This window comes from Oncorhynchus nerka, linkage group LG20 (assembly GCF_034236695.1).
Source record: "Oncorhynchus nerka isolate Pitt River linkage group LG20, Oner_Uvic_2.0, whole genome shotgun sequence".
Taxonomy (NCBI): Eukaryota; Metazoa; Chordata; class Actinopteri; order Salmoniformes; family Salmonidae; genus Oncorhynchus; species Oncorhynchus nerka.
The window spans coordinates 40,408,589-40,422,167 of NC_088415.1; the positions used below are offsets into that span (position 1 = coordinate 40,408,589).

Here is a 13,579-nt window from a genome sequence, read left to right on the forward strand (position 1 = left end):
TCCCCTCTGGGGAGGTTCCCATTGCTTTGAAGGCAGCCACGGTTCGTTCTTAATTTAAAGGTGAGATCAAGCTGATCCTAACTGTTATAGGCCTATTTCTATTTTGCCCTGTTTGTCAAAGTGTTGGAAAAACCTGTCAATAATCAACTGACACTGCTTTCTTGGTGTCTATAGTATTATCTCTGGTATGCAATCTGGTTTCCGCTCAGGTTATGGATGTGTCACTGCAACCTTAAAGGTCCTCAATGATGTCCCCATTGCCCTTGGTTCTAAGCAATGTTGCGCTGCTATTTTTATTGACTTGGCCAAAGCTTTTGATACGGTAGACCATTCCATTATTGTGGGCTGTCTCTGAGGGGTCTTTGGCCTGGTTTGCTAACTATCTCTCTCAAAGAGTGCATTGTATAAAGTCAGAAAATATGCTATCTCAGCCACTGCCTGTCACCAAGGGTGTACCCCACGCCTTTCTCAATTTACATCAACAACATAGCTCAGGCAGTAGGAAGCTCTCTCATCCATTTATATGCAGATGATACAGTCTTATACTCAGCTGGCCCCTCACAGGTTTTTATGTTAAACTCTCTACAACAAAGCTTTCTTTCTTAGTGTCCAACAAGCTTTCTCTGCCCTCAACCTTATTCTGAACACCTCCACAACAAAAGTAATGTGGTTTGGTAAGAAGTATGCCTCTCTCCCCACGGGAGTGATTACTATCTCTGAGGGTTTAGAGGTTGAGGTACTCACCTCATACATGTACTTGGGAGTATGGCTAGACGGTACACTGTCCTCACTCCCCCCTATCTGAGATATCTACTGCAGCCGTCATCCTTCACATACAACACCCGTTCTGCCAGTCACATTCTGTTAAAGGTCCCCAAAGCGCACACATCCTTGGGTCGCTCGTCTTTTCAGTTTGCTGCAGCAAACACTCAAACTGGACAGTTTTATCTCTCTTCATTCAAAGACACAATCATGGACACTCTTACTGACAGTTGTGGCTGCTTTGCGTGATGTATTGTTGTCTCTACCTTCTTGCCCTTTGTGCTGTTGTCTGTGCCCAATAATGTTTGTATCCTGTTTTGTGCTGCTACCATGTTGTGTTGCTACCATGTTGTTGTCATGTTGTGTTGCTGCTGTGCTACGTTGTTATCTTAGGTCTCTCTTTATGTAGTGCTGTGTTGTCTCTCTTGTCGTGATGGGTGTTTAGTCCTATATTTTATTATTTCATTTATAAAAACTTTAAAAATGTATCCTCCCGCAGTAGGCCGTCGTTGTAATAAGAATTTGTTCTTAACTGACTTGCCTAGTTAAGAAAGGTTATATAAAATCAAACAAATAAAATGTAGGCCAAGTACAAGTGTCATTGTGATTATTATTTGTATTCATTTCAAGATATTCTGTTGCTTGTTTTAATATTTATGGTCAGTTGCAGCCTGACCACATTCAGTTAAAAAAGCACTGTTCAATATGGGTGCCTTCATCAACATGGGTAGACTTAAATAGCTGATATTATTGATCAAATGTTTGACTGCACCAACTAAACTTGAATTTGTGGTTGTTGTAGAACTACTGTCTGTGCTGCTGATAATAGAGGCCCAATGACTCAAGCCTAGATCTAGGACAGGGGGCAACAGACACCCAACCCTCAACCCCCCATCCTCCCTTGGTCCATCCGTTGCTAGGTGATGAATAACGGAGTTGCTTGGTTACAGGCCAAGTATCCACATAAACCGTCTTTATCTGTTGGTCACATGACCAAGCTTGAATAGCAGCAGCAGTAAAAAAGGAGTAGGACACAGCTGCCCCGGTGGGGGATGTGACTGAGGCTTCCCTCCAAGTCCAAGTTCCTTGTTTTTCTTTTCTCTTATACTGAGGTATAGAGGACACAGTTAAAACCTCCTTTCTCTATCTATGGTAGGATGAGCTGGAGAAGAACAAACTGTGTTGGAAAGAATTGTGATAAGGATGGGTTAAACCTTGACTTTTGACGAACAAATGCCAAACAATGCATGTGGTATGGCAGTTTAAACAAACCTTTTGAGGCATTGCTATGGCTTCATGATTTGTTTGGATAAGGGGGAAAAAATGTCCATAAAAAAATTATTGTATGTCATTCAACATGCAGCAGTGAAGTGGAAAGGCTCAGGGGCAACCCTGGTTGCTAACCACATGGGACTCAATGGCAACTATACACACTATCCCCATAGGGTTATAAATGATATCCCCATTATCTGCTCCAGAAGTCACTGAGAGAAGAGCACTAGAAAAACACAAAGTTGTTTATCATGAAAACGTCTATTTTTATCACCTTTATAAAAAAAAATAAGCTATTTAAGATTTATGCCCTACAGTGGAATATGTTTTTTGAGCAGGAACGGCAATAAGAAGTAAGCCACAGATACTGTAGACATGGCTGTTGATTCCAAAATCCTCTTTTGAAAGGTTTTATCATAATCACATAGTCCTTAAAGCTTTAATATGTTCACGGAGATAACCAGTATAGGCCAACAACTGCTATTTGACTACATTGGAAAACCATGAGTGCGATCCATAGATTCCATAGTGGACCACTCCCATCCAGCTGCTGTTTAACTTCAGGGCTCCTTGTCCGTCATCTGTTGCGGTGTGGGAATTGTATAGGCATGAGACCACACGTCTTGTCCGCACCTTCTATAGTGGACCCAAATCACACTCACACTTTACTGTTTTAACACACAATTGACATTCATCTTTGTTTCTTGGTAGCTTACCCAGTGAGCAAAACTGGTCCAAAATATGTGATTTCAACCAGTTTTTCTGTTAAAATGAAGTCTTTTCAACCAGTTTTGCTCACAGGGTATATTTAGAAAATTCCAAAATAAAGCTCTAAAGAATAACAAATTGCTTGTTTCAGATACTTTTGAGTGGATTTTACAGAGGGACTGTATCAAAGCAATTATTCACTTGACAGTATTTTTGTTGTTTTTGTATGATTTCACCTTTATTTAACTAGGCAAGTCAGTTAAGAACTTACAATGACTACCAGACAAAATCCAGTACTCAGGATAGTCTGACAATGCAGGCTTTTCAACCCTGGGTTGTTGTGTAAATCCTTCAGGACAGTCTGTGTGGTGATGCAGACTTATCAGGGAACTCAGACCTGAGCCCTTGAAGTCAATACATGTTTGGTCATTATGGCTATATTCAATTGGATAGATAAGCAGAAAGAAAAAACGCTTCCTTAACAACAAATACACTCAGGCCAGCCCAGTGCATTCAGGAGCAAGACACGGTGATCACGTGATCAGCCCAGAGAATATAGGACAAAGAGGGAGGAGAGATAGGAGGAGAAAAATAGGCTTCAGCAGCATCATTGGACCACTGGCTCAGCTTCAGTGAGATAGCGTCCTTCCCTGATTCTGTCATTTTAAATTATTTATCTGGTACTGTTCTCTAAAAGGACTTTGGACATAAATCTATATATAACCATAATTTAAGATGTGGGTATGTGTTTTAGGTTGTCCTATAGTGATAGATTGGAAGATTTCTTTGAGCATTCTGACCTTCAGTACCTTCCAACACTCCCATTGATTTGCAGTCAATACTCTTAATGCTAAAGCTGTCCCTACACCTACATATGGGATTGCTCACTCTCAAGGGTATTCATGATAAGATGCATTTTTAATTGGGGTGAACTATATATTCAAAAAGCTTGACACAGGACATAGGGTCAATTTACTACCTTCCATTCCCTGAATTACATACCATTCAATAATTATCATAATGCACAATTCGAAAAAATATACAATTAGCATAAAAGCTTCGTTTTAAAAATGTCATTTTCACACTCAAATAGGCGAATTACACAACGCACACTGCCTGTGCATAAATCTGGTAGCGCCGCCCCTCTACATCAGCAGTTGTTGCGTCGACCCTGACGGGCAGAGAATACGCTCATTCATTCAGACACAAATAGGGATCTCTCTGCGTATTGCTTTGTATTTTCCCTTGTTGTTCGATCCTCCTTAGAAAACATGGTAAGTTATGTTGTTTTTTTCAGCAATAATAAGCCTGAAATAATTACGTTTTTGATGTTTTCTAATGAGAATTTATACAATTATGAGACAATATTACACCCTAATTGTGGCTATATGGGTCGATTCTTATTGTCTCGGACAATGAATTCTGGATTGGGGGGGATTTTGAGCATTTTCGTGCAGAATATTTGTTTAGACTGCGTTAGCGTTTGGAAATGGTATTGCATGCTATTTCGGTTTAATACAAGGGTATTACATAAATTGGTATGGCAGTGGAATGAAAGAACAAGGGCACTATATTTTGCATGCAGAAGTTGTGCTAGCTATTGAAAACATGAATTATACAATGTTCATCATAGACAGCAACATTTATTTATCCAGGAAATTTATTTAAAATGGTAATAAAATGTGATTATATTCTCACTGTCATTCACTGTGTTGCTAGGTGTGGGAGGGCAGACTGGGTGGGGACAGAAGGGGAATATATGTCTCTCTTCTGTAACAAATGTCTAACATTATGTCTAGTTTAACCCTGAAAATAAACCGATTCCTCTCCAGATGCCAGATGCATTTTAATTCCTTAGTGATGTAATATGACTTTCTTGTCAGTTTAATAATGGTCATATGTTTATAGATGGCAAGATTCCTCTGCTATTGGTCTCCATTTATACTGTTCTTCAGTTTACATGTAGACTACCCAGTCTTCCCCTAGGTGGTGTTTTTGGCAAGTGTACATTTTTGTCAAATGTATTGTAATTCTGCTACATTAAAACCTCTTAAAGGATCAGCCCATTTTTTAAAGATTTTCGCCTAAAATTACATACCCAAATCTAACTGCCTGTAGCTCAGAACCTGAAGCAAAGATATGCATATAATGTAGGAGAATTTAACACATTATATCTGGTAAAAGATACTAAGAGAAAACAGCGTTTACATTTTTTTGCACCATCATCTTTGAAATGCAAGAGAAAGGCCATAATGAATTGCTCTAACCCAGGCGCAATTTAGACTTTGGCCACTAGATGGCTTTAGTCTGATCCAATGTACTATTGCATATATGTTCAAAATGTTGTATCAAGACTGCCCAAATGTACCTAATTGGTTTATTCATACATTTTCAAGTTCATAATTGTGCACTCTCCTCAAACAATAGCATGGTATTCACTGGAATAGCTACTGTAAATTGGACAGTGCAGTTAGAGTAACAAGAATTTAAGCTTTCTGCCCTTATCAGATATGTCTATGTCCTGGGAATTGTTTTTGTTTCTTACAACCTCATGCTAATCACATTAGCCTACATTAGCTCAACCATCCCGAGGATGGGACACCGATCCTGTAGAGGATTAAATATTTTTCCATTTATTTTCCAGCGTGAGTGTATCTCTGTCCATGTGGGTCAGGCTGGAGTCCAGATTGGCAATGCCTGCTGGGAGCTCTACTGCCTGGAACATGGGATCCAGCCTGACGGACAGATGCCCAGTGACAAGACCATCGGAGGAGGAGATGACTCCTTCAACACCTTCTTTAGTGAGACTGGGGCTGGAAAGCATGTCCCCAGGGCTGTGTTTGTAGACCTGGAGCCCACAGTCATAGGTAAGCTTCCTGGTTCTCATTCAATTGAAATAAAGGTATGTCAAAAAGGATTTCCTCTGCTTTCTTGAGCTCCTTAATGAGCTGTTCATTTTCTCTCCTCAGATGAGGTGCGCACTGGGACCTACCGCCAGTTATTCCATCCTGAACAGCTCATCACTGGCAAAGAGGATGCTGCCAACAACTACGCCCGTGGACACTACACTATTGGCAAAGAGATCATTGACCTGGTGTTGGACAGGATCCGCAAACTGGTGGCTATCTCAGAATGAATGAATTACATATTTGATCAACTATCTGATCAGAATGTGGAAATCGGTTGTCCTCCTTTTATTGACATATTTCTCTTTCTCTTCAGGCTGACCAGTGTACAGGCCTTCAGGGCTTCCTGGTTTTCCACAGTTTTGGAGGTGGCACCGGCTCTGGTTTCACCTCCCTGCTGATGGAGCGCCTGTCTGTTGACTACGGCAAGAAGTCCAAGCTGGAGTTCTCCATCTATCCAGCTCCCCAGGTGTCCACAGCTGTGGTGGAACCTTACAACTCCATCCTGACCACCCACACCACCCTAGAGCACTCTGACTGTGCTTTCATGGTGGATAATGAGGCTATATATGACATCTGCCGTAGGAACCTCGACATTGATCGTCCAACCTACACCAACCTCAACAGGCTCATTAGCCAGATTGTTTCCTCCATTACTGCTTCCCTTCGATTCGATGGTGCCCTTAATGTTGATCTGACAGAGTTCCAGACCAACTTGGTGCCCTATCCCCGAATTCATTTTCCTCTGGCCACCTATGCCCCAGTCATCTCTGCAGAGAAGGCTTACCATGAGCAGCTCTCTGTCTCTGAGATCACCAATGCCTGCTTTGAGCCGGCCAATCAGATGGTGAAATGTGACCCTCGCCACGGCAAGTATATGGCTTGTTGCCTTCTGTTCCGTGGTGATGTGGTGCCCAAAGATGTCAATGCTGCTATTGCCACCATCAAGACCAAACGTTCTATTCAGTTTGTTGACTGGTGTCCAACTGGTTTCAAGGTTGGCATCAACTATCAGCCTCCCACTGTAGTCCCTGGTGGAGACCTGGCCAAAGTCCAGAGGGCTGTGTGCATGCTGAGCAACACCACTGCCGTGGCAGAGGCCTGGGCTCGTCTTGACCACAAGTTTGACCTGATGTACGCCAAACGTGCCTTTGTGCACTGGTATGTGGGTGAGGGCATGGAGGAGGGAGAGTTCTCTGAAGCCAGAGAGGACATGGCAGCCCTGGAGAAGGATTACGAGGAGGTAGGGGTTGACTCCATTGAGGGGGAGGGAGAGGAGGAGGGAGAGGAGTATTGAAATGTCCCTGCAGGCAAGACATTGTCAAACATTGTTACTGTTGCATGATCTGATTATGATACCTAATAAAATATTTAATTCAATTAGCCATTTGTGCTCTTGGTCTTTATTCACAACATTATTTTGACAAATAGAAAGACAATAGTGCAGTTTGGTGGGATTTTAATGGGGGAAAGATATTAAAATGTATAACTTCACCGTAGTTTCCACTAATATTCACTGGTCAAACCTCCAGTATAAAAATGTTAAATCAATGTTGGTCTTACCATACATATGCTCTTTGAAAATGTTTAGTTTGAGGGAAATAAGCCAAATTACACACAGTTAAAAAATAAATGTATAAAAAGTATAAAACAAAAAACAAAACATGTCAGATGACTATATGTGCAAATAAAATGTTTCTTGGGCTGTTGTTTTGTGTGTATTTGGCAGTTGAATGGGTTGTTGTTGTCCATTCACACAAGCCTGTCATCGAGCAGTGGGCTGTTCTCTACAGGAGCCTGTCGACTCAGAAGGTTCCAAAACAGCAGAGGTCCAGAGCTCCAACCAGGACTACTCTCAGCGCTCTGGGAGGAGGAGCCAACCACAGACTCCTCCTTCAGAGGACGGTAGGCTTTGAAACGTCTGTGGAACAGAAAGAGAACATTAAATTACTTTTTTTTTTTACTAAGCTCACTTGACAAAAATGTGTGAATCTTAACGTGTCTCCCCTGGTGAAATAACGGATAAAAAGGTCATTAGAAAGGTACTATCAATGGTACAATATGACGCATACAGTTGCCCTGAGACATGGCTGTACAGTGTAAACAGACACATAAGTGTCATATCTCAAAGCAAGCGTTACAGGTTATAGTTTGTGGTGATATGGAACCCTTCAGAAAGGTGTGACAAGTGTAGACCAATGTTGATGTGACTCACTTGTAAGTGTAGGCCACGGATCCAGTGACCAGAGCAACGATCAGGACCCCTATCACCATGGTTACAGTGCCCACTGAGGACAGACCGGAACCTGCCAGAACACAGACAATAATGTATGTTAAACAACTTCATATAACAACTTCATATAACAACATATTAAAGTATATGAATTATTTTCCAAACAAAAACAATACGTTTTGGACTGGAAGGCATTGGACTGATTGTCCCTGGGACCCAGGTATGAGACATGGGTGGTGCTACCACCCAACATAGCCTCCATACAGAGATGTGAAGAGCAGACATGTTACAGTACATACCCATGGTCACGCTAACTTTGGCGCTGGTGACTGCCAGACTGACATCATTGGCCATGGACACATTGATGCAGAAGATGCCAGAGTCATTGAAAATGTGGCGCAGTACCAGCTGGCACTCAGAAGAGGGCGACACTGTGTTGCACATGGTGTGGACTGGCATCAGACAGTCTGCATCCGACACCAACATACACACCTCTGTGGGAAGGCTTGGTGGAAAACAGACACAGGGTCAGAAACACTCAGTGCAACAATAGAAGCCGGTTTCCCTGACCCAGACTAATCTTGGACTAAAATGCAATAATAAAAAAGAATAATCCAGGACTAGGATTAATCTGGGGAAATGAAACTAGCCCTGGTGCTTAACTGGTGGGATTTTGGCCTGTATTCCTTATTGATTTGTCTGTGGAACATGATTCTGCTTAGGGAAATAATGACTGCTTTGATTCTTTGAGACAGTCACCCTTTAATTGCTTTGGTGCAGGAATGCTCACCTCCCATGGCAGGTGACAGTTAGATCCACTACATTTCGTTCAACCTCAAATGCATCAGTCTTGATAAGAGCATTGTCCACTTGCACTATCTTCAAACTCTCAATGCCCTCTGACAACAAAGACATAAAGACGGGATGTAATAATCCTCAATGTTAATCAAATCCAATATTAGGAAACCACAAGATGGAGATTTAGATGTCCTTAAGACAGTTGACTCACCAACAATGTCAATGCCAGCGCAGAAGGACCCATAGCGATAGATCACACAGTCATCATCCTTGGGTTTTTCACCTGCTTCACGCTTAACAACTATCACCACGGGAGCTTGGGCCGTAGCGGCCTCCCCTGTATCAGGAGAAGAGTTACAATCCAACTATTTAAAACACCTTAGACACACAATTGATTCCCTTAATTCATCAATTAACATGTTACGTAGGTGTTTTGAACACACCAGCTGGCTCTACTTCAGAAGCAGCTGTTGTTGAACCAGCGGAGACAGTTGAGGTGTCAGGGTTGACCGGAGAAGGTGTCTTTGTGTGCTGAGCGGTGGAGGCTCCCACCTCAGTCGTGTCCTCCTGTGTATCAGTCTCAGCGGGGACTGAGGGGCCTACATTTACTGTAGCTCCCTGTGTGGCCGCCGTTACTGGAGCAGCTGACACAGCCGCAGCAGGAGCTCTCACTGGGGAGAGAAACACGACCATTAAATTTCCTATTTTCTTGGTCAATTCTGGCATAGCCTACTACGTATTGGGTGAATGTCAAACGTATTTCCCCCACGATTCATCACGTCCTCTCTCCTTGACGAGACTAAGGATGCAAGGAACCCAAGTAAAGCCTTTTGACATTCACTTCTGGACTACAGCGTTTCAAGATGAGAATTACCTGTCGTGCCTGCCAGGTTGGCAGGCCCAATAGTGACAGTGCTACCAGTGGGGATAACACCAGCTGGTGTGGCACATGCTTTATCAGGGATAACGGCCTGTACAACCACCCGGGGCTTGAAGCCGCCAGCCACTATGTAGGTATGGGTGACAGTCAGCTCTCTGGAGATGAGAGCTCCGCTGCTGTCACCAAAGTCCCAGTTGTATGTGATGTCAGCGTCACTCAGGTACTCGCTGGGATCGTGGAGACTGATGGTGAAGGCTATCGCTCTGTTCTGGACGAAGCTCAGGTCTGCCTCGTTGACGTCGTTCACTTGGCTCATCGAGACGGCAAAGGGGATTTGATCTAAAGAAACAGAAATAAATACCCTCAAGTAACTTCCAGTAGCAAGTATTGTTGTTTTCTACGTAGTTGAATAAACATGTGCATTTTAAAATAGTACTAAAATGTGTTCATTCATTCACTCATTAAGTCATTCAATTTGTTCACTCATTCATTCTACTAACCAGTGATGGAGAACTGTGTGGAGGCGTATCCCAGAGGGATGAACTTCTCGTGGCTGCGGTAGTGGTAGATGACAATGTCCACTATGTAGGAACCCAGAGGGACATTGTCTGTCCCGATGGTGAGGGAGGAGGAGGGGCCATCAGACACCTGCCAGTACTGACCTGTGAGGCAAAGCAAAGGAAACAGCTTTGCATGCTTATAACAGTGTTATTACATTGTTATTAAACGTCTATAACACTCCTACAAGACAAAGTGAAACATGTTAACGTGAATACTGTAGGCCTAATAGATGAGAGTGCTTGCAGCTGTACTTACCCCATGTCTTCCATACAAACACATACGGAGGGGGTTTGTCACCACCCTTCCTGAAAGGTGTGCCGTCGGGGAAGACTCCGTTCCACTCCGTGTTCTGTGCAGGATACACTGGCTCAGACTGATGGTAGCGTGTTCCTAGAGGAAAACAGAGGGCACGTTGGTTTCCGCTTTGTCTTTAGACAGAGGAGTATGTACTATGGATATGTCGTATCTAACCTCAAAACGTTCATTTTTGCAGACAGTAACTTGGCACCGTAGTTTCCAAAAGGAAAGAACAATACAGATATTGTAGACTGTCATGAATTATTAATGAACAATAGCTGTCCAGAAGCCAGCACTCATGCAGGATTTGGCTCTGGGCACCAAGATTACTGTATAAGTGACAAAAGCCCCTCACATAGCCAAAATCTCTAATCTTGTTCACAAGACTCTTCCTCCCAATAAGCCTAGGGATGAGGTCATCAAAACCCAGTCAGTCCTCGAGGACTTACCATTGACGGTGAAGTCCTCGGCCCACACCACCTCTCCATCGGGCATGACCTTCTGGTTGTGTGGGAACTGCAGCTCGATGGTAAAGGTCACCTTGGCTGCAGTCAGGGTCGGTGCGTCATTGCCCACAATGAACTTTACCTTGCCACCTGTTGAGAAGAATGTACACTTTGAATTGAATCTCATAAGTATACTATTTCACAAGAACAATTGACTTACTTTACTTTAAAACCCTTTTGTCCACAGAGATATTCCTGATAAACAAGAGGACATATGTTATTTAACCATCAGTGTATTTAACATTGTGTTGAGACAGAAGAAAATTGTGCATACCTTTCCAAGAGTCTTTGTAGCGAGGGTCTTCATCTTTCCACACCGGATACATTTTCGTATTCCATGATGGATATCGTGTGAAGCGACTTTTGGGCTCTGGAATATAAATGATAGAAATGACATAAGTAAAATGCATGCACAGTCAGCATTTATTCATTAGAGTTGAAAAGGCAGGAGATGGTCACACTTTCGGTTGCAACCAAAGGAGGGGGCTTAGCTCTGACCTAGGTGACTGCTTATCCCAAAAGCTCTACAATCCCCCTCAATCCTATTCATGTGACTGTCAGCTGAGTGTGTACCATAACTTTACTACAGATTAGGGCTAAGGGAGAGGATTGTCTTTGACATAAGGACCAAAGAGGTCAAACTATTTATATTTAATTGCACTGATAAGCACAGACTTTTTTCATAAATGCATTTTTTTTTTAAATCAATAATCCCCCCAAAAAAGACAAATCAAAATGATAAACCTGAGTTAGATTTACCTCTGGTCATCCATACACGGCACCCTATAGCCAAAATCACAAAATAATTATATCCCAATTGGGGGAGACTGTAAGGTGATTGATTATCAAGGGTATAATTGTTAGAATAGGCTACTGTAATGTGCAATGATCCCACCTTTTCCTACTGTAAAGTCAATCATTTACAGCCGCTGACTGATACTCTCTATATTGTTCGGAATGAATGCAAACTACCGATTGGTGACAAAGGAGACCCTTCTCTCTTGTGCTTTAACTATTTTATTTAAAATCTCATGCGACTTGCACAATGTTGAAGGTTAGTGCATTGAATCTTCCTAGAGGCCCTATTACTGCAATGATGCTTCCCCATAAAATCAAGGATGCCAACAGGACTAATTCATATTTGTGCAATGTTTGCAAAGTATTTGGAGAATAAAATTTACAATCTTAATTGAAACGGTTTTTAGTCCAGGACTAGGTTTAATCTGTGTCTGGGAAACTGACCCTTTGTCATGCAAAGGACACATAGTGCTGCACTGAGGAGCCACTGTCATAAGAGTGGCTAAAACAATTACCAGATGCAGTGTTTCGCAATACACAGCACTACTGAAAGGTTTGAATGAAACAAGTGTTACTAAATTATTATCATATTGTGACATACTGACGCGCCACAGCCTGAGGTAAGAAATAATGCCTTATTGTAACTTCAAAATATACTTTCTTATAAACATAAAATCTAAGTATACCAGATTATCTGGTATACATAATGATATCCAGAGTGGCTGTACATATGTAGCATCTTAATTTGATCACCCTGTTGCAGGAGAACTGTAATGCTTGTAGTGTATTTTAGGTTTAAAAAGGCTTTTGAAGTTTGTAATTTCCACTTTGAAATATTAGACTTGATTTTCCCTTACGAAAAATGTGTCAACCCCCACAAACATGTCCATTAATTATAATACACACAATATTTCACATTTCCTGTTGCTGCAGGATCATTTTCCTGCTGTAGTAAACTGGCTTAAATTAAGATCCTACATCTGTACTTACTTGCTGCAGCAGATGAAAACAGTGCCAGCAACAACACTGCAAGAACTGTCCCCGTCTTCATTCTAAGAGTGCACGCTTCCTTTCCACATTAAATATGGAATATCCCTTTTCTTCTCCTCCAATGCAGGTCGGAACAAACTCACCAGACCATTGTGATTCCTGGCTTTATAAATTATTTAATCTCTGGCCTCACAGCAGTAGTACTAAACCCCTCCTACCCCACTGAAACTGTGGTCCCACCTCCCCAAAGGCAGTGGTGTAAAGTTTGGGGTATCTGTACTTTACTGTTTATATTTGTCAACTTTTACTTGACTGTATTTCTAAAAAAAATAATGTACTTTTTACTCAATTCATTTTCCCTGACACCCAAAAGTACTCGTTACATTTTGAATGCTTAGAAGGACGGGAACATTGTCTAATTCACACACTTATCAAGAGAAAATCCCTGGTCATCCAATACTGCCTCTGATCTGGTGGACTAAACACATGCTTCGTTTGTAAATGGGTGTGAGTGTTGGAGCTTGCCCTTAACTATCCGTAATTATTTTAAATTATGCCGTCTGGTTTGCTTAATAAAGGAATTTGACATTATTTATACTTTTACTTTTGATAAAGTATATTTTAGCAATTACATTTACTTTTGATCCTTAAGTATATTTCAAACCAAATACTTTTACTCAAGAAGTATTTTACTGGATGACTTAAAAGTCATTTTCTATTAAGGTATCTTAATATCCACCACTGCCCAAAGGCACTTGTGACATGTGTGGCTTTTCTAGAACAGTATAGCAGGGCTCATTTACATTAGGCACACAACAAAAAGGGGATTCAAATATATTTTACATACACATTTTGGTTGACCTGTGTA

The 13,579-nt window shown here is 41.8% G+C and overlaps 2 protein-coding genes across 2 annotated transcripts; one reads left to right on the top strand and one right to left on the bottom strand.

Moving 5' to 3' along the window:
- The first annotated feature begins 3,907 nt into the window (after positions 1–3,907).
- Positions 3,908–7,031, top strand: LOC115102514 (tubulin alpha chain). The gene is made up of 4 exons (XM_029622552.2): positions 3,908–4,016; positions 5,387–5,609; positions 5,712–5,860; positions 5,965–7,031. Exons 1-4 carry the CDS (start codon positions 4,014–4,016, stop codon positions 6,943–6,945), a joined length of 1,356 nt encoding a protein of 451 aa, XP_029478412.1. The 5' UTR covers positions 3,908–4,013; the 3' UTR covers positions 6,946–7,031.
- A 59-nt stretch (positions 7,032–7,090) lies between these two features.
- On the bottom strand, positions 7,091–12,873 carry pmelb (premelanosome protein b). The gene is made up of 12 exons (XM_029622551.2): positions 12,712–12,873; positions 11,198–11,293; positions 10,867–11,013; positions 10,376–10,510; positions 10,060–10,221; positions 9,554–9,898; positions 9,123–9,350; positions 8,891–9,016; positions 8,672–8,780; positions 8,181–8,386; positions 7,864–7,954; positions 7,091–7,569 (listed from the first exon to the last, which is right to left on the bottom strand). The coding sequence occupies exons 1-12, from the start codon at positions 12,770–12,772 to the stop codon at positions 7,401–7,403; spliced, it is 1,875 nt and encodes a 624-aa protein (XP_029478411.2). The 5' UTR covers positions 12,773–12,873; the 3' UTR covers positions 7,091–7,400.
- Between the last annotated feature and the right edge of the window lie 706 nt (positions 12,874–13,579).